The 22,385-nt window shown below is 39.3% G+C and overlaps 1 protein-coding gene and 1 pseudogene across 1 annotated transcript; one reads left to right on the top strand and one right to left on the bottom strand.

Moving 5' to 3' along the window:
* Window positions 1-1,928: 1,928 nt before the first annotated feature.
* LOC130886130 (aldo-keto reductase family 1 member C18-like) lies at window positions 1,929-21,642 on the bottom strand. The gene is made up of 9 exons (XM_057788029.1): window positions 21,526-21,642; window positions 14,485-14,652; window positions 12,725-12,841; window positions 11,646-11,723; window positions 10,507-10,629; window positions 4,739-4,848; window positions 4,367-4,532; window positions 3,554-3,636; window positions 1,929-1,971 (listed from the first exon to the last, which is right to left on the bottom strand). The coding sequence occupies exons 1-9, from the start codon at window positions 21,640-21,642 to the stop codon at window positions 1,929-1,931; spliced, it is 1,005 nt and encodes a 334-aa protein (XP_057644012.1).
* Window positions 6,738-7,354, top strand: LOC130885816 (protein lin-28 homolog A-like; annotated as a pseudogene).
* Window positions 21,643-22,385: the final 743 nt, after the last annotated feature.

The following is a 22,385-nucleotide window of genomic DNA, read 5'->3' as shown; positions in this document are numbered from 1 at the left end:
TGGCATGTCTTCAAATTAAACATGCTTCTTGAAGGTGATCAAGCAGGTTAAAATTCTATTGTATAACATTTTGGAGACACAGACTTATAAAGCTCAGGGGGTGAAATGAGAGTTTATAATATCTACAGCACACAGTACCAATATAGATTTAGCAAGCCCTTCATTATTGAGTCCTCATACGTGTAAGTGAAGACTGCTCATTTGTTCCCAGCTGCCCAGACCTAAATACTCACACAGAAACTATATTAATTACAAGACTGTTTGGCCAATAGCTTATGCATGTTTCTAGCTAGCACTTACATCTTAAATTAATCCATTTCTATTAACCTGTATATTGCCAGTGGGATGTGGCTTGCTGGTACTGGCATGTTACTCTTTGGCAGCTACATGGCATCTCCTTGATATACCTAATCTCTCTATACATGTATCTCTTTCAGCCTTGCTATATTCTGCCCTGCCATAGGACAAAGAAGCTTCTTTACTAACCAATGATAATAAAACATATTCATAGCACACATCACATAGGTAAGCCATGTAGACTAGGCAAGAATCCTCCAATAATAGTCTGACCATATCACTGGCATCTGATGTGTGATACAGTGGGAAAATATAAGTTGGTTCACCATTTACAATAATGCATCTAGTCATGGAGTATATCACTTCTCTGAGAAAGCCACCAGTGTGAAGATTCATTACAAAAGACATGTATATCAATGATGACTTTGGCTGGAAAATGGCACCAGAAGTGACCTATGTGTATAGTTCAATTATCCAGAGCTTGGATGTGTTTATGTTCCAGAGAATCTTAGAAAACATTAACCAGTATAAAAGATCACAGTCATCACTGGATATTTTGATGAGGAGTAATCAGCTCAGATTACCAGCAAGACATGGCAAGCTTGTTTATATCTGAGGGACTCTGACTCAGATAATATAAATTAAATTTCTGATAAAATGTATGCTATGACATTATATAATCTTCTGGCATTGTATGAATAGAAACTATGTAATACAAATAGAATGAGAAAATCCACTGGCACCTGCAGGTAGGACCTTTAATAAAGAGATGTGTGTGTGTGTGTGTGTGTGTGTGTGTGTGTGTATTTGGTATAACAGGTTATACCAATAGCTCATTAGCATTTATACATAAGAAATTTTAAAATACAGGTCTCTTAGAGTATCTTGGAAAAACAAGGGAATTGCTTGTTTCTACAGAAGGGAACCCTTGTATGTTGCCTTTATATGGGTTGGAATCAGGACACAGCAGAATTTAGTTGGAATTCCATTTCTCATCTACAAATTCATCCTGTGATACAGTGGATATGATTATATACTATGGAACTCAAGACCCTTGAAAACCGACTCCCCTCTTGGCTCCCTCCAAAGCCTTCTACAGAGAATACATTCTCTAGCTTCTTGTAGTTCTAATCTTTGAGTTTCTGAGACTGTTAACTGCTCTTCTCACGTGTATCTTGCCTTCCAGACCACATGTGATACATTTTCTTGTTGTTTGAAGGTCAGGAGAAACACTTATTGATCAATCTCTTCTAATTGCTACTTCCCAAAAGAATGAACACTCTAATTGTACCTACTCTAGATATGTCAATAAAAAAGCTGTTATCTCTTAAACACTGTTCATGAATATCCAGATAAATCAGTTTGAGGTTTTAATGGGGTAGGAAGAGGTAAAGCATTCAAGGTATATATACACAATATTCACACAGGAGTAGGTGAGGCTGAAGCAAATTATTTTTATTTATTTAAAGAAAAGAACTAAAATTAGGTGCTTTTGCTACCTGACATATATTCATAGCTCAAACTGAGGGTGAGTTTCTAAGCAGCATGGATTGAAGGTTATGTACCCAGCTTCATTATATGAGAGTCCAGTATCACACACAAGAGCTTCGAACAGAACCCATGGCAAAGGGTTAATACTCATCACAGAATGGAAAGCTGGAATGAGCCTTGAATCTGCAATGAGAGAGAACAATGAAAGAGAAAACAATGAACAATGTGCCCGGTGACAATTTCTAGTTTTCAATTTCAACAGAGCTGACCACTGAGGTGAAAGTTGAATACTTTTTTTGTGATAATTCATATGACATGTGTTCTTACTTTTACAAACAGTATTTCATAATAGAACTGAGGAAGAACAAAGGAACTGTTCATACACATATTCCTTGGAACTTAACACATAGAGAACCCAGAGTTAGTAGTTCAAATATATACACCGTTCTATAAAGAAAAAAAAACCATTTCTTTAATCCTTCAAATTCTCAATGAAGCAGAAACTGATTTTGTCTTATTTTAAATTGGGTAAGTCAAGTTATGTATTTGATAATAATGAATATTTGGGGGGGGGGGATAGTGAGATGGCTCAGCAGCTAAAAGTGTTTGCTGCCATCCCAGGTGACCTAAGTTAGATACTAGGGACCCGCATGGTAGGAGGACAGGATCGATGGCTGCAAGTTATCCTCCAACCTTCACATGCAGGGTTTGTGTGAGAACACATACACACCAAGTTAGAAAGTAATAAACAGTTAAAAACTACTCTGAAGTGATAAATTGATAGCAACTTATTGTCAGTTTTATACAACCATCAATTATTCATTAGCTGATAATTGTACAGGCTATGCTTTGTTAGATTCAGAACTAGAAGGAATGTCATTTATAAGACTAAAGTTCCATGTCCAAGGCATTTACTCTATAGCAGCATGAAAGTGATAAAATGATTTATCATTTTAATAGGAACAAAAATCACTGATTGCTTGCCAGTATTTCCATCTCTTTGAATAAGAGATTATAGAATGTAATAACAGTGTAAAATAATATAATTATAATAATATAATAGAAGAGGTTAAGCAAAATATTATTTGATTAATCTCTTTATATTATACATTGTTTTGTAAATTATATAGAGTTATAGGTAGCATGAAGGAGAGTAATGATTGTCCGTTGAGTATAAATAGTGTTTTATTTACCACAACAATCCAGACATTCTTGAGAAAATGTTTGTCTAAGTCCTGAACACACATACAATGCAGAGGAAATAAGAGGTTTGATATTATTAAAGCCAATTCCATATGGAGACAGGTAAGAGCTGCTGACCTGTGACACAAAGATGATGGAATTGCCTTTGGTCTGATAAGAAATTGGACAGATTTTAGAGATGATACTGTGAAATTGATCACTACAATATTTGAATATGTGACATTGAAATACCCAGGATAAACATAGAATCAAAAGATCTGCAGGGACAATATAGACTCAGCAATGATGTGGGCTCTCCCAGCACATTCTGTGACGTTGCCACAAGAGGGGCAGGCACGTCAGATCAAGGTGACCCTGCAAATGCATTCACTTTTCTTTTGCTGTGTCCAAGAGTAAAACTCTGACTGAGTCTAGAAAGAGAATTCTTGAAATCTGTGCCTTGTCTGACTCTAAGTGTTCTTTGACTTCCTCATGCTGAGGTAACTTCTGACAGACATGCTATTAATATACTCTCCTCAAGGAGATAACCATCAAAATTACAAAGGCTATGAAAGTTACTTACATATCAGCAGGAAAATACCGTAAATTTCTGTCCAAGCCATCTAGAATTTTCATATGATCTGAAGCCAACTGGAAATCAAAAACCTGTTATAGAAGAAGAAATTCTATTTTAAATATATATTTATGGAGAACATTTGTCAATCTGAAACAACAGACAATACTTAAAACATCTGAGGAGGTCCCCCCAGTTTTTAAAGTCATCAAGCAAAACATTGAAATCCAGATTTAAAAATTAAATAGAAAGTATATGGGCACATATAATATGTAAATCTACAGACCAAGATTTCAAAGGAAGCTGGAGCAGAAAGAGCTGACAGGATTCAAAAGAGCTAATGTTATGTATGTGAAAGAGTTAACGACATGCAGAGACAGTTTTGAAAATATACTTCAGTAATTATCATAGATACACTTGCGTTTCTATATCCTAGCCACGAAAACTTAGGATGAGGGAGAAAAGTCATTTTCAATATTACTTCAAGTAGGAATTGCCCAATTATTAATGAATCCTGGTCAAAGGACTCAGAAACTAACTGGAAGATGACTCATTATATATAATTCCAACCAGTTTTATCATTTAAAAAAAAAAAGATGATCACTAACTGTTACAGTATTAACACATGGGTCCGTAACTGATTGGTGTTACTCTAAAAGAGTGTTATAGAGAAATAATAAAATACCAAGAATTTAAATGCTGAAAAATTTAGATAAGAGATGTACAGCTTAATTTATTAAGCTTTTTGTACACTTGAAAATTCTAAAATTAAAACTTAAAGCTGTGGGACTCATGAAGGACACAGCTTTAGTGCCCTGTCACCTGCATGTTCTCTCTGATATGCTCCTCATTGAAACTCTTGGCCAGGACCACAATCCCACGCTGCAGCTGGTAGCGAAGGGCAATCAGGGCAGGAGTCCGTTTGTACTTTTTTGCCATGGCACAAAGAACTGGATCTTCCAAGAGAACTGGGGTATCCTCAATAGTACTGGAAGGAAAGACAGTTTCCAGAAATATGTTGCTAGGGTTGAACAGGGATGAAAATGGCCACAAGGGTCCAGGAATTCTCAAATGTAGTCAATGAACTAGTTGATCATTCTCTGGAGCCTTTCTGACTGAGAGTAAATTCCAGAAACCTGGATATTATAGAACAAAGAGTTGTGACTTAGAGATAACTTCTCCTGTTCTTATTACCAATTTTTATATCTCTGAGTTCCCAGAGCACCATAGGCAACCAGAATGATGTCATTCATCTTGCAGTAATCCAGCATCTTGCTCTGGTTGAGGTAAGGGTGACATTCAACCTGTAAACATAATAGAAAGGTATAAAATTATATGAAATCATTTATTAATATCAAAGAAATATTAAAGGAAGGAAGCTGGATAAAATAATATTAGCATTAAATTGGAATTGAGAGTATCAATACCATATCATGATTTTTTCAAATAAATTTAATATCTCTCTTGGGAAGTTAAAATACAACAATTTTCTTGAGATTCAATAACCCCATTGGCCAGATCTTGGATGCTAAATACCAATTTTTACTGTGGGAGACATGAAAAACTCTATGAACTCATAGGGCTTTGAATATTGACTCTTGACTAAAGCAAGGATTTGGCCAAATATTCAGTTGAGATATGGTCTGAAAGAAAACAGGAAGTTGTTAGAAATTGTGCCAATGATACTGAGTGGATTTCTGCATTAAAACAAGAATAAATAAATTACGAAGAAGGAAAGAGAGAGGGAGACGCACACCAGACCCAGAAAGACAAATATGGTATGTATTCATTTATATGTGGGTAGTAAGCTGTTAAGTCAAAGAAAACCAAATTACAATCCATATAACCACAGAGGTTAGACATAGAGTAAGGGATTAGAGGGTACAGATAGATCTTGTTAGGAAAGGGAAATTGAATATATATTTATGAATGGATAGGGGGAGGAACTGAAACAGGAGGAAAAAGTGGGGAGGTACTAGGGAGATGCTGATGAGGGAGTGAACACGGGAGGGGCAGCTAAGACTAAGGGCCATTTGCAGGGTAGAAAAGAAACCCAATGTGGTCAAAACTTCCTAAAACGTATTCATAAATGAAAGCGATCTAAATGAAATCACCAAATAATGGGGAAGACAGAGTCCTAACTAGCCATCTTTTGATGCCAAATGAAGCACTTACTACTGGTATTAGGGTACATCTAATTGGGTTGTTGGCCAAAGGGGTCCCACGGGAATTCCCAAAGAGCCCAGGCTGTTGCTAAGACTTTAGCTTGCCCTCTGCAAACTGAGGGCCAAACCCATTGCTGAAGACAGCACCTACACAACTCACTGAAGGGGGGGGAAGGGGGGGTTGAGCTAGTGCCTACATTCTAGAGTCTTTGGTACAGGAAGATACTCTGTGTGCTACCAAACAAGAAATGTAAACACCAACCCAGGTGCAATCCTTTTGTTCTACAGTGGTGTCCTGCCTGCAAGATATGCTAGTGCAATGGTGGCACAAAGCTTGTGGGAGTAACAAAATAATATGTAATTTATCTTAAGGCCCGCTCACTGAGATCGAACCCTGACATTACTTGGTTGCTACATACCTAAAGACAGTCCTGGGACCTAGGGTAAAGGCAGATGCTACTGTTCTACCTAAAGAATATAACAGAAAAATGACTCCTAATGACATTCTGCTGTGCTTATTGATCCGTGCCTTAATCAGCCATTATTAGAGCAACTTTCTTCTGTAGTAGATGTGGGTCTCTGGACACTGAAAGACGTTCGGACATCTACCCCTAAAGGGGATGTTCCCATCAAATCTCTGGCCCCAGAGTTCAGGGGCCTTTATAGAAGAGGAAGTGGAAAGAGCATAAGAGTCAATTGGGATGGAGGACACTAAGAAAAAAATGACCATTAAATCAATAGAATCAACATGCAGAGTCTGAGGCAGGTTGCACAGGGCCTGCAGAGGTATGAACCAGATGGTGTTCCTAGACCAGTAAGAAGTGGATCAAAGTCTCCATCTCTAACACAGAATCAGTCTCCAACTGATAACCATTTGTAAATGAAAATTTAGTTTCCTCCAAAGTGTTCTCACGGTGCGGGGGAAGATGTATCAGCCTCTTCTCCGAACCACCCCTTTGCCTCCAGACTTCTCTGGGGCCAGCAGCCGCCCGACCTGGGGCCCGGAGCCACGGGCTCAGCCTACGACCATGGGCTCGGTGTCCAACCAACAGTTTGCAGGTGGCTGCGCCAAGGCAGCGGAGAAGGGGCCCCAGGAGGCGCCGGCTGATGCGGCTCGCCGCAGCTGCTGCACGGGGCCGGCATCTGTAAATGGTTCAACGTGCGCCTGGGGTTCGGCTTCCTGTCCATGACCGCCCGCGCTGGGGTCGCGCTCGACCCCCCGGTGGACGTCTTTGTGCACCAGAATAAGCTGCACATGGAGGGTTTCCAAAGCCTCAAGGAGGGGGAGGCCATAGAGTTCATTTTTAAGAAGTCGGCCAAGGGTCTGGAATCCATCCGAGCCACTGGCCCTGGTGGAGTGTTCTGTATTGGGAGTGAGCGGCGGCCAAAGGGGAAGAACACACAGAAATGAAGATCCAAAGGAGACAGGTGCTATAATTGTGGTGGTCTGGACCATCATGCCAACGAATGCAAGCTGCCGCCCCAGCCCAAGAAGTGCCATTTCTGCCAAAGCATCAACCATATGGTGGCCTCCTGTCCACTGAAGGCCCAGCAGGCCCCCACATCTCAGTGAAAGCCTGCCTACTTCCGAGAGGAAGAGGAAGAGATCCACAGCCCTGCCCTGCTCCTAGAAGCCCAGAATTGAGGCACAGGAGCGGGAGGCTATTCTTTTGCTATGGGGGAGTTTAAGGAGGCATCAGTCGTTTACATGCTGTGAGATCATCGCAAACCTACCTCACTATGTTGAAACGGGGCAAACGCAATAGAACACAATGGGTGGTGTGTGTGTGTCTGATCCTGGTTTCTCGTCGCCACCAAATGCTGTCCCCCCTAGTTGATGTGTTCGTCTGGCCTTTGTAGGACTTCACTGTCAGAGTCTGTGACTGCTAGGCGGCCTAGCTGTGTAAATAGGATGTCGGTCTTCATGTTCTTTTGGGGTTTTATTGTTTACAAAACTTTTTGTATTGAGAGAAAAATAGCCAAAGCATCTTTGACAGAAAGTTCTGCACCAGATGACAGCATGAAGCCTAAGTGTGGGTCCTCTTCTCAGCCTGAGCCTCTGGAACATGGTTTCCATATTCTCTTCCCCTGTCTCCCATTCTGGACTACACTCTCTGACTTTAAAACCGCTCCTATACTGCCCTCTTCTCTCTCATAGGGAAATTTAGACACATTTACTTCTTGAAGTCTGTACAACTCTTGAAAGACCCATGTAAGAATTCTGAGGAAGCCATGAACCTCACTTACCCCTTGTTCCCAAACTCAGTCAAGAATCTTGGTTGTTTATTTTGAGACAGGGTCTCTCTGTAGCCCAGGTTAACCTCAGATTCTTGGCTATCCTCCTGCCTTAGCCTCCTCAATGCAGGCATTGCAGGTGAGCCACTTTTCCTTGGCAAGACCATTTCTTGGTGCGATTCGCCTTTGGATGAATCAAACCAACCTAGTCTATGAGAGAAGCAATTGTGGGGCCTTCCATGTAAAGACCAGAAAAGGGAAAATGAATGTATAAGTCACTCAGGAACTTAATGCAGGTGCAAGAAGCTTATGTCAAAGTGGCCAAAAGATTGATACTAGGAGATGTACGAATGTAACTCCATGTTTACTGCTAGAAACCAAAGCTTTGTGAGAAATCTTGAATTTATGGGAAATTCAAGGAGGAGTGGGGAAAGTGTGTACTTGTCTGTCCTTTCCCTGATCCCTTCTCTGTCTTGAACTGCAGGAGACTGAGCCCCCTTGGGTTTTGGTGGCCCCACCACCGGGGTGTTTATTTCATGGTTCACTTTTACTATACCCGGGTACTTATATTCCCATCGTATAATCATTTTGTAACACGTGCTGACTTTCTCTTCCCTTCTTCCTTCGGAAAAGAAAGACCTATTGGTACTCAAAAAAAAAAAAAAAAAAAAAAACACAAAAAAACAAAGTGTTCTCACTAGGGAAACAAATTACTCTTAAAGGTAGGCTGCATGCCCAGTAGTATATGGCCAAGAGAAACAAATTCAATCAACATCTTTGGATATTTCTTGTCTCATAATGTCACTTTTTAAAATTTATCTTATCTATCTAATCTAAAATCACATATTTTTATGTTTAGATAAATATGTGCCCCCATAGACCTTTGCATATATATTATGACTTCCAGTTTAATGGTTTGTGTGGATTTCTGAGTGAGCAAACCAGTGCGTTTCTGCTTCTTGTGCTGATTTTTTTCATTTTGTTTTGTCTTTTTCTGATGTATTCGTCTTTGTTCTATTTTATTTTATTATTATCCCCTAGAAGCCTTTTGTTTTCCTAATGAGAGCTAGATGGGAGAGGAGGTAGGGTGAAATGCAGAAGGAGGGAAAACTCTAATCAAGATATATTATGTGAGAAAAATATATTTTCAACAAAAGAAAAAACATCTTACCTTTAAAAAGAAGAGATCTGATTATGTCTAGCTTTACTAAATGATCACATCTGGCATCACTAGTTGCTAGAATATTTAAGGTCTGGCTTAATTTTTTTTTAACTCTAGCCACCTTCAGTTAAAGTTGGAAACTCCACTAATTTTTAACTTCCTTTGATCTAATGCTCGAACGACAATAATGGATGAGAGTACTTGATTTTTTCAGTTGGTATGTTGTGTAGTATGTAGGAGTAAATAGTTATTTCTATAATTTATTTTCAATGGATTCTTAAATACATGTTCAGATATAGATACTTGCATTTGCCTGTATTATAAAATATGGTATAACTCAATCATTTTAGACAAGTGGTTCTCAACTGTGGGCCATGATCCCTTTGGGTTGAATGACCCTTTTACAGGGTCACATATCAAATATCTGGCATGTCAGATACAATTTCTAACAGTAGCAAATTACAGTTATGAAGTATCAATGAAAATAACTTTATGGTTGAGAGTCAGCACAACTTAAGGAATTGCATTAAAGGGATGTAGCATTAGGAAGGTTGAGAATGACTTTTTGGACACACTGATATGTTGTATCGTTATTACAAATGTCCAAAAACTTTGAATGTGATTCGTTATATAACTGATATACAAAATATTATTTCTGTGTTATTTCTTTGACATTTATAACATTTATATTTGAAAATAATATGTCACTTGTACCCAAAACATACATGTCACATTTTTCCAACTGAGAACACATGTCTTCCTTTTTTTTCTAAGTTAGGGTTTGGTTTTTTTTGTGTGTGTGTAGTCCTGGCTGTCCTGAAACTCATTTTGTAGCTCAGGCTGGCCTCATATTCACAGAGATCCATCTGCTCTTGCCTTGCAAGTACTGGAACTAAAGGCATGCATACCACTGCCAAGCCCACATTCCTTATATGTAAGTTATAAAAAGTATCTCAGATCACATCAGCAGCACACAATTGATGCAGTTAGGCACTGGATCAACTCTTAAGTATTGGTACAGTTTCATCAGTGTGGATTTCAGCTACTACCAGTATTGCCTACTCTCCACTGTTCTTTATTGACTCAGTCTCTGGCTGATCAGTAGTACATCAGGTATAAGTAAATCTTCCTTCTGAAGTATGGCTAATGATTTCATCTCCAGATGATAACCTTGACTTCTCTAAACTGTTTTCACACTATGGTCTCCCCGCATCATTGTTTTATTTTCCAAGCAAAGATATAATTATGAGCCCTTCAAGAACCCTGGATGAAGACTCTACTCTTAGTACCTTTTGCTCTACAAAAGAAAGATGAGCAAATAGGGGGGACACATAGACACCTGTCAACAGGACATGAAGGAAACAGAGAAAGCCTGAAGGAAAATGAATAAAGGAGCTCACCTGATTGCACACAGGCTTATATTTGAGACCTGGTTTCTTCAGAATCATTTCCAGCAGCCTACGGTTAAAGTTTGACACCCCGATGGACTTGGCTAATCCTGCATCCTTACACTTCTCCATGGCCTGGGAAGAAAATATGGGTGGAGAATAATATACACAATTGGAATTTGATTGAAATATGAAGCAGTGTTGGTAGAAAGAATGGTGAAAAAAAAAAGAAAGTGAAGCTGGTCAGTAGTTATTGGTAAGAACTGATAATTAATAAAGTAAATATCAGAAAAGGTGGTAACAATAAGATAAAGTCCTGTGCTCTCCTTGGGCAATCATGATTATCATATAGGGAGGAAAGCAGGTTACTGTGATCCTCCACGTTCACTTTGGTTTTACTATGCATTTTCCTACTACTTAAGCAGAACATTCATGAGAAAGGCCATAATGTCTACAACAAAGAGAACTCATCCGTTTCTTACACGTGCAGTTGTGCGAACTGGACCTCTCTCCTTTTGTCAACAACATTCACCGAATTGGTTCTTTGACAATGTCCTATATTATATAATGCCTTCAAAATACTGTAATCCCCATAACCTCTTAATCTCTCTCCCACATCTATTACCTGTCTTCCCTCCCTACAAGCCTCTTTTCAGCATTCATTTCCTTCTGTTTTGAGGCCTTCAGAATTTAACCAGGATTATTTATGTGATCACAGATTTGGAAATATCTGTTGGAACCTGGTGGGTTCCTGAATGGATAGCCAACTGAAGACAACAATTGCCCCTTCCCTAGAATCCATCACCAGTAAAAAGTTCACCAGAGAAGGATAGAGCCCCAAGAGTCCTTCCAGGGTTGATAATTGGCTGCTGGCAGACTCGATCTTGTGCAGGCCTATTGGGGGTGGGGGGTGGGCATCTGCTGAGGGATCACGTCTACATTGCCTGTGTCACGCCCAGAACACAGTATTCATCTTTCTATCTTATGGCTCTTACATTTTTCCTGTCCTTTTTTCTGAGATGTTCACAGAGTCTTTGAAGGGCTAATCACTCAGCCATCATATTTTCTTTTTTTTTATTTTTTTTCAGCCATCATATTTTCTTACTTTCTCCTTCTCTATTTCTTCTGTGGCATTTATTATCGTCACTCACCTCCCATGTCGCACAGAGATCCACTGTGTCAAGTATTAAATTTCCATGCTCATCTTGAGGTAAAAGACTGTCCCCTGGCTGGAATAGTTGCAGTCATTAGAAAGGGCTTAGCATTTTAACATCTCTTCCTGTAGCTATGCTCCCAGATAAATTCATGTCTGGGAATTAAACCCCTAACAAAGATGGAACAATTTTTCTTATATTAATAAAGTCTTTTATGCAGAGTTTAAGGGCTTTCTATCAGCAACAGGACTTTACTTTCCATATGCTATGTGTAATAATAAACAATACGTTTTCATAGCCTATGTCATGTAGTAGTTGACACACTATTTTTAATACACCTATATATTTCCCTGTTGCAATGTCCATCTTTCTCTGACTGTTTCACTAGTGTCATGGCAATGATTTCAGGCAATTATGAGTTGTAAGCTTGACACAGGATAAATAATCAGGGCTCCAAACCATGGCCTTTAGTACTCTGAGTGCATGAATGATAGAAAATTAGGGAAGTGAGAAAAAATTAATTGTTTTTCTGCAAGGTGGACTTTGATGTTGGAACATGCAGGAAGCCATCAAATATAAATGAGCTTGAGCTTTGAGCTAAAGGCCTTATTATCATAATAGAAATGGCTGAAACAAAACTGACTAGACCTCTAATAGTACAGAGTCAGGGTAGAACTAAGTGAAGATATTTCCAAAGTTTTGCTCATTTACATGATGTGGTAAACATTTTCATGTAAGTTATCCTGAGGAGTGTGTTTAAGTTTTCTTACTTCAATTTGTTTATTTATTAATTTTGATTTTGATTGAGCTCTACATTTTTCTCTGCTCCCCTCCCTGCCTTTATTTATTTCTGTTTGTGTGTGTGTGTGTGTTTGTGTACAGCACAGTGATGATCATAGAATAACTTGTAGGAATCAGTTCTTTCCTTCCACTATTTCTGCAGTCACACCTTGTTTTATAACTCTTATTAAATAAATTGAGATTATATAAATTTTTATATATTAAATCCTTCTACTCACAAAATGAAGATCATGTGAGAGTTGAAGTTAGACAGTTTGATATTACAAAGTGCCTACCTTCAGAGACACTGGGAAATGGATGAGATAGAGGTCAACGTAGTCCAAATTAAGTTTCCTCAGTGAACTTTCCAAGCTGGGTCTGACCAACTCTGGACGATGAGAAGTTGACCAAAGCTACAAAATACGGAAAATGGGAGTTGTGCTAGATATTGATAAATTGCTATAATCAGTTGCTTTCTGTCACCTGGTACTGAGACATTTTCAACTTAAAATTTCACCTTAAAATTAACAAGAAAAATATTTGCTTTCATCATGAATATTTTATGGTGTCCATCTACGTAAATTTTTATATTAGGGTAATAGCCAGAACCTGGAAACTACCTAGATGCCCTTCAATGGAAGAATGGATGAAGAAAGTATGGAATATATACATATTAGAGTACTACTCGGCAGTAAAAAACAATGACTTCTTGAATTTTGCATACAAATGGACGGAAATAGAAAGCACTATCCTGAGTGAGGTAAGCCAGACCCAAAAAGAGGAACATGGGATGTACTCACTCATATTTGGTTTCTAGCCATAAATAAAGGACATTGAGCCTATAATTCGAGATCCTAGAGATGCTAAATAAGAAGGGGAACCCAAAGAAAAACATATAAGCATCCTCCTGAATATTAACCTCCATCAAGAGATGAAAGGAGACAGAGACAGAGACCCACATTGGAGCACCGGACTGAAATCTCAAGGTCCAAATCAGGAGCAGAAGGAGAGAGAGCACGAGCAAGGAACTCAGGACCGCGAGGGGTGCACCCACACACTGAGACAATGGGGATGTTCTATCGGGAACTCACCAAGGCCAGCTGGCCTGGGTCGGAAAAAGCATGGGATAAAACCAGACTTGCTGAACATAGCGGACAATGAGGACTGCTGAGAACTGAAGAACAATGACAATGGGTTTTTGATCCTACTGCACGTACTGGCTTTGTGGAAGCCTAGGCAGTTTGGATGCTCACCTTACTAGACCTGGATGGAGGTGGGGGGTCCTTGGACTTCCCACAGGGCAGGAAACCCTGATTGCTCTTTGGGCTGAAGAGGGAGGGGGAATTGATCGGGGGAGGGGGAGGGAAATGGGAGGCGGTGGTGGGGAGGAGGCAGAAATCTTTAATAAATAAATAAATTTTAAAAAATTTATATTAGTGGTTGTTATTAGTAAATATGAAAAATTGAAGGAAATTTCTTAATATATAAATACATTATCAATTTGTACTGTAATTATGTCTAGAGAGCAATTTAATATTTTAATTCTCCTATACACTAAACTCAATGGGAAAAACTTCAGTATCCCTTTAATTTATATAACTAAAAAAACTTTATATATTTTAATATATTGTGGACACAGTACTAGACACTTTAGCTATTTCTTAATTTAACATCCAGAGGGTTATTTATATAATGTTCTGTCTTATCTGTCGATGTGATTTATATTCATAATTATAATTTTGGAAAATCATTCAGAACATAAGGGACTTGTAGTCCCAGAAGAGCTTTCTCTGATAACATAGCTCATGCTAAGTCATAGCATTTTTAGAAGAGTCTCAAAAGCAATGGGAATTTGCACGAAGCTTATAGACTGAAATGCAGCAATGCTGAGGCAGCTGTCACCTCCCATGTTTAGTACGGAATCTGATAGGTGGGCATGCGTGAATTAAAAGATTGACCTATAAATACAATTCACCAACGACAGGTTTAACCACACTATATCATCTGAATACATCCCCCTTCATTAATTTGCATGATTGTATACTGTGTATTTAACCTTTGAAGTGTAGAATATATCTTCCCTTTTCACAGTGCCATCTTCAATCTTGCTTCGAATGGCCTGAGCCACCTCTTCTTCATTTTGGTAGAAGTGAGAACAATCAATGTGGCGGAATCCAACATCTATAGCTATTTTGGTAGATTCCATAGACTTTTTCTTGAGATGCTAAAGAAACAGAAATAAACAGTATCCCTTATGATCAACTTTTTGAAATAACCCATTCCATTCTTACTTCCCCAACCATATGAAGAGAGCAGAAAAAGAGATAATCTTCCAGAGTTTTGTAAATGTATGAAAAGTCACATACCCAGTGGACCACTTCTTCAGGAGGGTCCCACCTTACCTAGTATCATCCATCCCTTCTCGCTAGCTGAATCATATGATAAAAGTCATCAAAACAAATCATCCATTTGTTGTGTCAGAGATCTTAAGATCTAACATTCCCTAGAAAATTTATCCCAGACCCCTAGGTAATTCTCAATCCAATCAAGGTGACGAATAACTTTCCAAAGGTTACAACCTTTTAGTGACTAGATGCCTCTCCCAAAAACAAAAAAGAGGAAAAATAAGAAAGAAGTACCAGATGGAGAACCTTGATTCCAATCCATAGATGTGAAATCTTCAGGATGCTGTGCTATTACCACTATCTTTAGTCACACAAATGATAGTGGTCTGTGTTAGCTGCTTCACTCTCTTCTGCTAGTCTACAGGGGGGAAAGCAAGGAGTACAGAAGGAATGAGGCAGAATTTAAAATACTCTGAATCAAGGGGAATGGGAAAACAACCCAATTAAACACACTTGAAGGCTTGGATGCAGCTCAATTGTATAGAAAGCATGCTTCATACAAAGTCCTGGATTTTGTCCCTAGCATCATATAAATAGGATATAGTAGTATATACCTATACTCTCAGCACTTGAGAGGTAGAGGTAGAAGGATCAGAAGTTCAAGGTCATTATCAGTCACAGTGCAAGTTCAAGGCCAGCCTAGGATACATTAGATCAAATATATAAATAAATATATATGTATATGTGTATAAATAAATATAAACTTGAATAAATTTTGGATATAAAAACTTTGACAATTAGGATCCATTATCACACATGTCATAATCAAGTATTGCTACACCAATATTCACTGTATCTTGTATTATATAACTATAAAATAAATAATCTAGAAAGATATTCCATGCTATGGTTTCAATATGTCCTCCAAATGTCATATATTAGAAACTCAATCTCCCCTGAAACTGCATTAGGAAATAGAACCTCTTAGGAAGAATTTACACCATGAGAGCTCTGTTCACATGTATAGATCCATGCTACTACATGACGAGCCAACAGCAATGACCTCTCTCATCTGATCTTCCACCAGGTGAAAAACAATGTTACTCACCTCTAAGAAATGCAAGGTTCAAGGCACAATCTTGGAAGCAGAGAGACCAGGCCCTCACTAGACACTTGTTGCTAATACCTTGTTCTTGGCCTTTCCAGCCTCTGAATAGGAGACGTCTATTCAGCTTGTTATACATGTCTCAAGCTGCGGTGTTCCTTCCCAGCAGCACATGACTGACTGAAGCACTCCACAAGGTGGTGAAGGGTTTTGTAGGGTAAAAGGGACAACTGGAGCAGAAAACAGACCAATCACTGAGCACCCTGACTCTGAACCCAGAGTCAGAGAAAGAAACACACCCTGTATTTGAGACCTGGACTGGGGAGAGAAACATCTTTATCCCTGTGGTTACACTCAGGAAACACCTAGACAAGTCACAATGTTAGACCCCTATTTAAAATCACATATTTAAACTCTGTAAGCCACTATCACAGGTCCTGGGCATTAGGTCTTGATATTTTTGAAGATAATGACTTAGCCCATTGCAAACAATCAAATTACAGGAAGTCTGAGATAAAGCTCATAAATAATTTTCTTCTATTGTCTCATAGGACAAGACAAATGGATTATAGAAAGTTCAGATGGACCATGTTATAAATCCCAAGTGTTGAAAAGAAATTACAGAAAGGCATCTATTCTAAACCCCAGCGTTTACAGATGAGAAACATAAATGAAATACTATTAAATTCCATGTTATAGGAAATTCATTAGGATTATATGCAGTAAATGGCCTCATTTAGTCATTATGAGAACAAAAAAGAGTTAAATTATGTCCGGTATCCTTTATGCACTTCAGTCACCTTGAGCTTCTGTAAATGCTACCTTGTTGGTATTGATTATTATATTTGGTAAGGCCAGGATGTTGAAATGACTTTCTCAACACAAGCTAAACAGTAAAACAACCAGAACTAACTCTCTGAACTTCTGAATTCTCAACACTTCAAAAACACAAAGTATCAAAGTCAGAATTCCTCCAAACAAATACATGGTCCAGCCTATCACAACAGTACCCCAGCTCATGGTACCAATTTAGTCATTATGAGAACAAAAAAGAGTAAAATTATGTCCTGTTAGTTAAGGTTTCTGTTTCTGTGAAAACACACTGTGACCACAGCAATTCTTATAAAGGTAAACATTTAATTGAGGTGGCCGACTTACAGTGTTTTCTTCTAGCTTAGTGTGTGGGTGTTTACGTACAGTGGAAGCTGAAGAACAGCTCTATGGCGTCTGTTCTTTCCTACCACTTTATGTTGGTTAGAGAGACTGAATTTTGGATTTCAACACAAAATCCTGCTGACCAAGGAGTCTGAAGTGCTTGCATTTTGTACTACCTCTCCTAAGTATTAGCTAATACTCCCATCTTGTGGTTTGATTCCATATTGCAGCATTACAATATTTTGATTGTTTAAGAATTTGAGGAGCCCTTACTCCCACCAGCCTGGTACACAGACAAGAAAGCCAAAGCACCCAAAGCCAGGTGTTTTGTCCAAGGTCGCCCAGTCACTGACTGTGGAGATAATCAGAACGTCTTCCACCTCTAACTGCCTTGTCGCTTCTCAGGTTGGCAGGGAAGGCTGTGGGTGAAACAGAACTTCATTGAGCTTGTTCCTCTCTGGGGCTTTCTAAAACTGGAAAGTGCTGTGTGCTGATTGCCCTCCAGGACCTGTCATCTAACACAGAAGAGAGGAACCTGCTGTGACTCAGCTCAACAGCAACGCATTTCACGTAACAACTCAATGTCGTGTCTTGTGGGGTTTCAGGAAGATGGGTTTGTTGGTTGGTTGGTTTTTATACAGAATCTCATACAGCCCAGGCTATCCTCAAAATCATTCTGTAGCAGAGGATAACCTTGAACTTCTGATCATTCTGCCTTTACCTTCCAAGTGCTAGGAGTGCAGATGTACAGCACCACACCAGGTTTATGTGGTTCTGGAGACTGAATTTGGGGCTTCATGCATGGTAAATAAGCACTCTACAAACTGAACTACATTCCAAGCTCAAACTTCTAGGCTTTAAGTGGTATCTGACTCAACAGCAGATAAGGAGGTTTTTGCTTATCACATGGCAATTAGAACAGATGTGCTAAAAACCATTCACCCTCATCACTTTATTAGAATCACAGACCTAGGCAGTGAGATGGCTCAGCAGGGAAAGGTGCTTGCTGAAGAAGACCCAAATTTCATAAAAAAAATAGTGTGATGTATCCTGGAGAAGGAATTATGAGATGGATACTATCTGAATATTTTGTATTCAAGTGGGAAATTACAAAAGAGTAACAGAGCAGGGCAGGTTGGCTGACAGTAGGTCCACACCTCTCCTGCTCCTCTAGATCCAATTCCTCCCTATCTCATATCCTGCTTTATAGAAAAAGAACCACACAGTCTACCTTTCCTCCCTGAGTCCATCCCCAACAAATCACAAAGATTTTCTCCCTTAACCTTCCTTCAACCAACTCATCCCATCATCCCAGCCTCCATCTCCAGCAGGCATCCCCCAATAACCCACAACCCCAGAAAACCAGGTAGGCTGCTTGCAGATCTCCTCTTCTCCCTCTGTTCCCCAAGAACGAATCCCCCAATATTGTCCTCAGCTTTACAGCAGAACATCTGTAGTAACCTTCCCTGACCCAACTGTTCTCATATCCTGTGGATCCCAAAGATCTTCCTCTTCCAACCTCCTCAGCTTACTTTTTGCTTTGCTTTTTTCCAGTTCACTTGTCTTGAGCTGGCTTTTTTACAACCCTGAATCCTGGACAATGAAATGCGCCCCAGAACAGCGGCTGAATGTGTTTGAGATGGCAAGTCTCAGGAGGATTCTGAGTATCACACGAAGAGACAGGTTGTACAACGATGATATTACAAAACATCTCCATCTACACAAGAAAGTAAACTATAGCAACAGCACTTGACATACTTCAGTCATGTTATGAGAACGCATGACAGCAGATACCCAAAGGTAGCACTGCTTGGAGGAGTGCATAGGATAAGGCAAAGAGGAAGGCCAAAAAATATGTTGGATAGACAGCATAAAGGAAGACTGTGGAACCTTGGGTATGATAATAACACAAGCATCTAGGACTGCCCAGAATAGGAACAACTGGAAAACCACCATAAATGGGCTGTCCATGCAGGCTTAAGCCGGGGCATAAATGACGATGATGATGATGACGATGATGATGATAACACAATCAACACGCTTTCATAAAATCCAGGTAGGAAGCAGAAGCCAAGAAACGAAACACTAACCCGACAAAGACAAAATCAGATACCCTCAATCAGATGTCTAGACATGAGTGTAAAAACACACTTAATAATGACCAGGACAATGTCTACCCTGGAGCCCAGCAACCCTACCACAGCAGGCACTGAATATTCCAACATAACTGAACCCATAAAAAATGATCTAAAAATAACCTGTATGAAAATGATAGAGGCCCTTATGTATGAAATAAATCTTTTTAGAAAAATACAAACAGTGTGAAAAAATGAATAAATCCCTTAAATAAATCCAGGAAAACACAAATAGTGCAGGGAAATGAATAAAACTGTTCAAGACCTGAATATAGAGATTTAATCAGAAAAAAAAAACTGAGGAAATGCTGGAAACAAAAAAAAAATGGGCATTTGAAGAAGAACTACGGAGGCAAGCTTCTACAGCAGAATACAAGAAATGTAAAGGAAATCTCAGGTGTTGAGGATAGTATAGGAAAAATAGATGGATTAGCCAAAGAAATTGAGCATCCAGGAAAACAGGACACTAAGGAAAGACCAAATCTAAGAATAATAAGAATAGAGGTAGCCGGGCGGTGGTGGTGCACGCCTTTAATCCCAGCACTTGGGAGGCAGAGGCAGGCGGATCTCTGTGAGTTCGAGACCAGCCTGGTCTACAAGAGCTAGTTCCAGGATAGGCTCCAAAACCACAGAGAAACCCTGTCTCGAAAAACCAAAAAAAAAAAAAAAAAAAAAAGAATAGAGGAAGGGGAATAAAGCCAGTTAAAGGTCCAGGAAATGTTTTCAACAAAATCATAGAAAAAAAATTATAACCTAAAGAAGGAGGTTCTGTAAAGGTATAAGAAGTATATAGAACACCAAATAGATTGGACCAGGAAAGAAAGTCCCCTTGCCACATAGTAATCAAAACACTAAACATACAGAATAAAGAAATAATATTAAAAATCTCAAGGGAAAATGACCAAGTAATATATAAAGGCAGACCTATTAGAATTACACCTGGCTTCTCAATGGAGACCCTAAAACCCATAAAGTCCTAAACAGATGAGCTGTAGACTCCAAGATACCATAGGTGCCAGCCCAGACTACTATACCTAGCAAAACTCTTAGTCACCATGGATGGAGAAAATAAGATATTCCATGATAAAACCAAATTTAAGCAATATTTATCCACAAATGCAGATGGTGCTAAGAGAGAATCTCTAACCTAAGGAGGTTAACTACAGCCATGAAAACACAGGGGATAAGTAATCCCAGTCAAATGAAGAGAAACACACACATATGCAAACACATGAGCATGCATATGCACATACACACACAAACACACACTCAACAACATAGCAAAATAATAAGAGTCAACAGTCATTGGTCATTGGTATCTCTATCTTTCAATATCATTGTCTCCATTCCCTAAGTAAATAAATAAATAAAGCATACTAACAGAATAACAACAGATACCGAGGAAATCCAGAGAATCATAAGGACATCCTCCAAAAATCTGTATTCTGAAGCTGCCCCACCATTCAGCATGGGTGGCAGGTGGTGAGTGCCACTACCATAAGGAAGTATAATGGTTTGAATAGGAATAGCCTCCATAGACTCATGTGTTTGAATGCTTGGCCCAGAGGGAGTGACACTGTTAGGAGATGTGGCCTGGCTGGAGTAGGTGTAGCCTTAATGGAGGAAGTGTGTCACTGTGGGGGCAGGCTCTGCGGTCTTATATGTTCAAGCTATTCCCAGTATGGCACATAGTCTCCTTCTACTGCCTGTGGATCAAGATACAGAACTATCAACTCCTTCTCCAGCACAATGTCTGCCTACATGCCACCATGGTGAGAAGCCATGGCAATAATGAACTAAGCCTCTCTGAAACTGTAAGCCAGTGCCAATTAAATGTTTTCTTTTCTAAGCATGGCCATGGTCATGTTATCTCTCAATAAAAGCCCTAAGACAGCAAGTATTTGTTGGAGAGATGAGAAAGATACACACTTGGAGCAGCTTGTGCAATGTGGAGAGAAATGTGAACTGTAGCCTGGTTATTCTTCGCTGTACATCTAATATCCACTTATGAGTGAGAACATATCATGTTTGTCTTTCTGGGAGAGCAGGGCAGGCAGGAGGAAGGAGGGAGGGGAACTGCAGTTGGCATGTAAAATGAATAAAAAAGAGAGAGAAGAAGAAAAGAAAGAAAGAAAAAACCTATTCTCCAACAAATTGGAAAATCTCCAAGAAATGGATAAGTTTCTCAATCACTACCACCTACCAAATTAAATCAAGATCAGGTAAACAGTTTCATTAGACCTATAACTGGTAGTGAAATAGAAACAATCATTAAAAGTCTCTCAACAACAACAAAAGTTCAAGGCCAGATGACTGTAGGGCAGAATTCTGCACGACTTTCAAAGAAGAATTAATACCAATATTTTTCTGCGGTCTGCAGGAATCATGCAGTGAGATTTCGCTGATAAGGCAGAAGGCTGACCAACCAGAGGAAAACGCAATTCGCAAGGTGCTGGACCTACCACCTTCGGCATATCGACTGATACTCACAGTGGATCTCCTGTGAAGCCATAAGCATTCTCCCTTGGTGCAAAATTCAGCAGAGTATGGATTATTAGGGCACAATTCTCCCCACCCCCGCATTCTGTGGGACTTCCAGTGGGAAGTTCAGTTGCACAGTCAGTAACCTTGGTTCCCACAGTCTAATCTCTTGTTTCGTTCCCTGAGATACATTAGAAGCCACCTCCCTGCCTCTATCTTCCATTTGGCAGGACATGCAGTGAGGAAAGGAGTCTTTCATATAGATCACACTTGGGACCTTCAAAGATAAAAGGGCATCCAAGCTCAGAGAATTGCTTTGTTTTGTGTGGTATATAAACTGGAAATGTTACAGAACAGGAGGAGACCGGCAGGAAAATAAAGAAACTGATGCAGAAAAGTGTGTAATGGAGCATTCACTTCGCCCTCAGTTCTAAGTCCCGCATTTTCTGTAAGTCTTCTTCTGGACCTGAGGGGACATAGGTTGACACTCAGAGGTCCCCGATCATTTATCAAATTACTCAACAAAAATAAAAACAGAAGGAAAATTGCTCAATTCCTTCTATGAGATCACATTTGCCCTGATACCCAAACTACACAAAGACTCAACAGAAAAAAGAAAATTACAAACCATTTTCCCTTATGAACATAGATTCAAAAACATTCAATAAAATATTTATAAACCAAATCCCAGAACACATCAAAAAGGTCATACAATCCATAGGTAAAGGAATGGTTT

Source organism: Chionomys nivalis, chromosome 13 (assembly GCF_950005125.1).
Source record: "Chionomys nivalis chromosome 13, mChiNiv1.1, whole genome shotgun sequence".
Classification (NCBI taxonomy): Eukaryota; Metazoa; Chordata; class Mammalia; order Rodentia; family Cricetidae; genus Chionomys; species Chionomys nivalis.
Note: the sequence above shows the minus strand (reverse complement) of the source record. Positions and strands in the feature narration are given on the sequence as shown.

Excerpts from the sequence above, each read along its gene's own strand:
- LOC130886130 (XM_057788029.1), bottom strand. The coding sequence starts at position 21,642 with ATGCCGAAGGTGGTAGGTCCAGCACCTTGCGAATTGCGTTTTCCTCTG. Across the intron at positions 14,653-21,525 it reads CAGACCGCAGAAAAATATTG|CATCTCAAGAAAAAGTCTAT; the intron begins GTATTAATTCTT and ends CTGTTTCTTTAG. Across the intron at positions 4,849-10,506 it reads ATAAGCCTGTGTGCAATCAG|GTTGAATGTCACCCTTACCT; the intron begins GTGAGCTCCTTT and ends TTATGTTTACAG.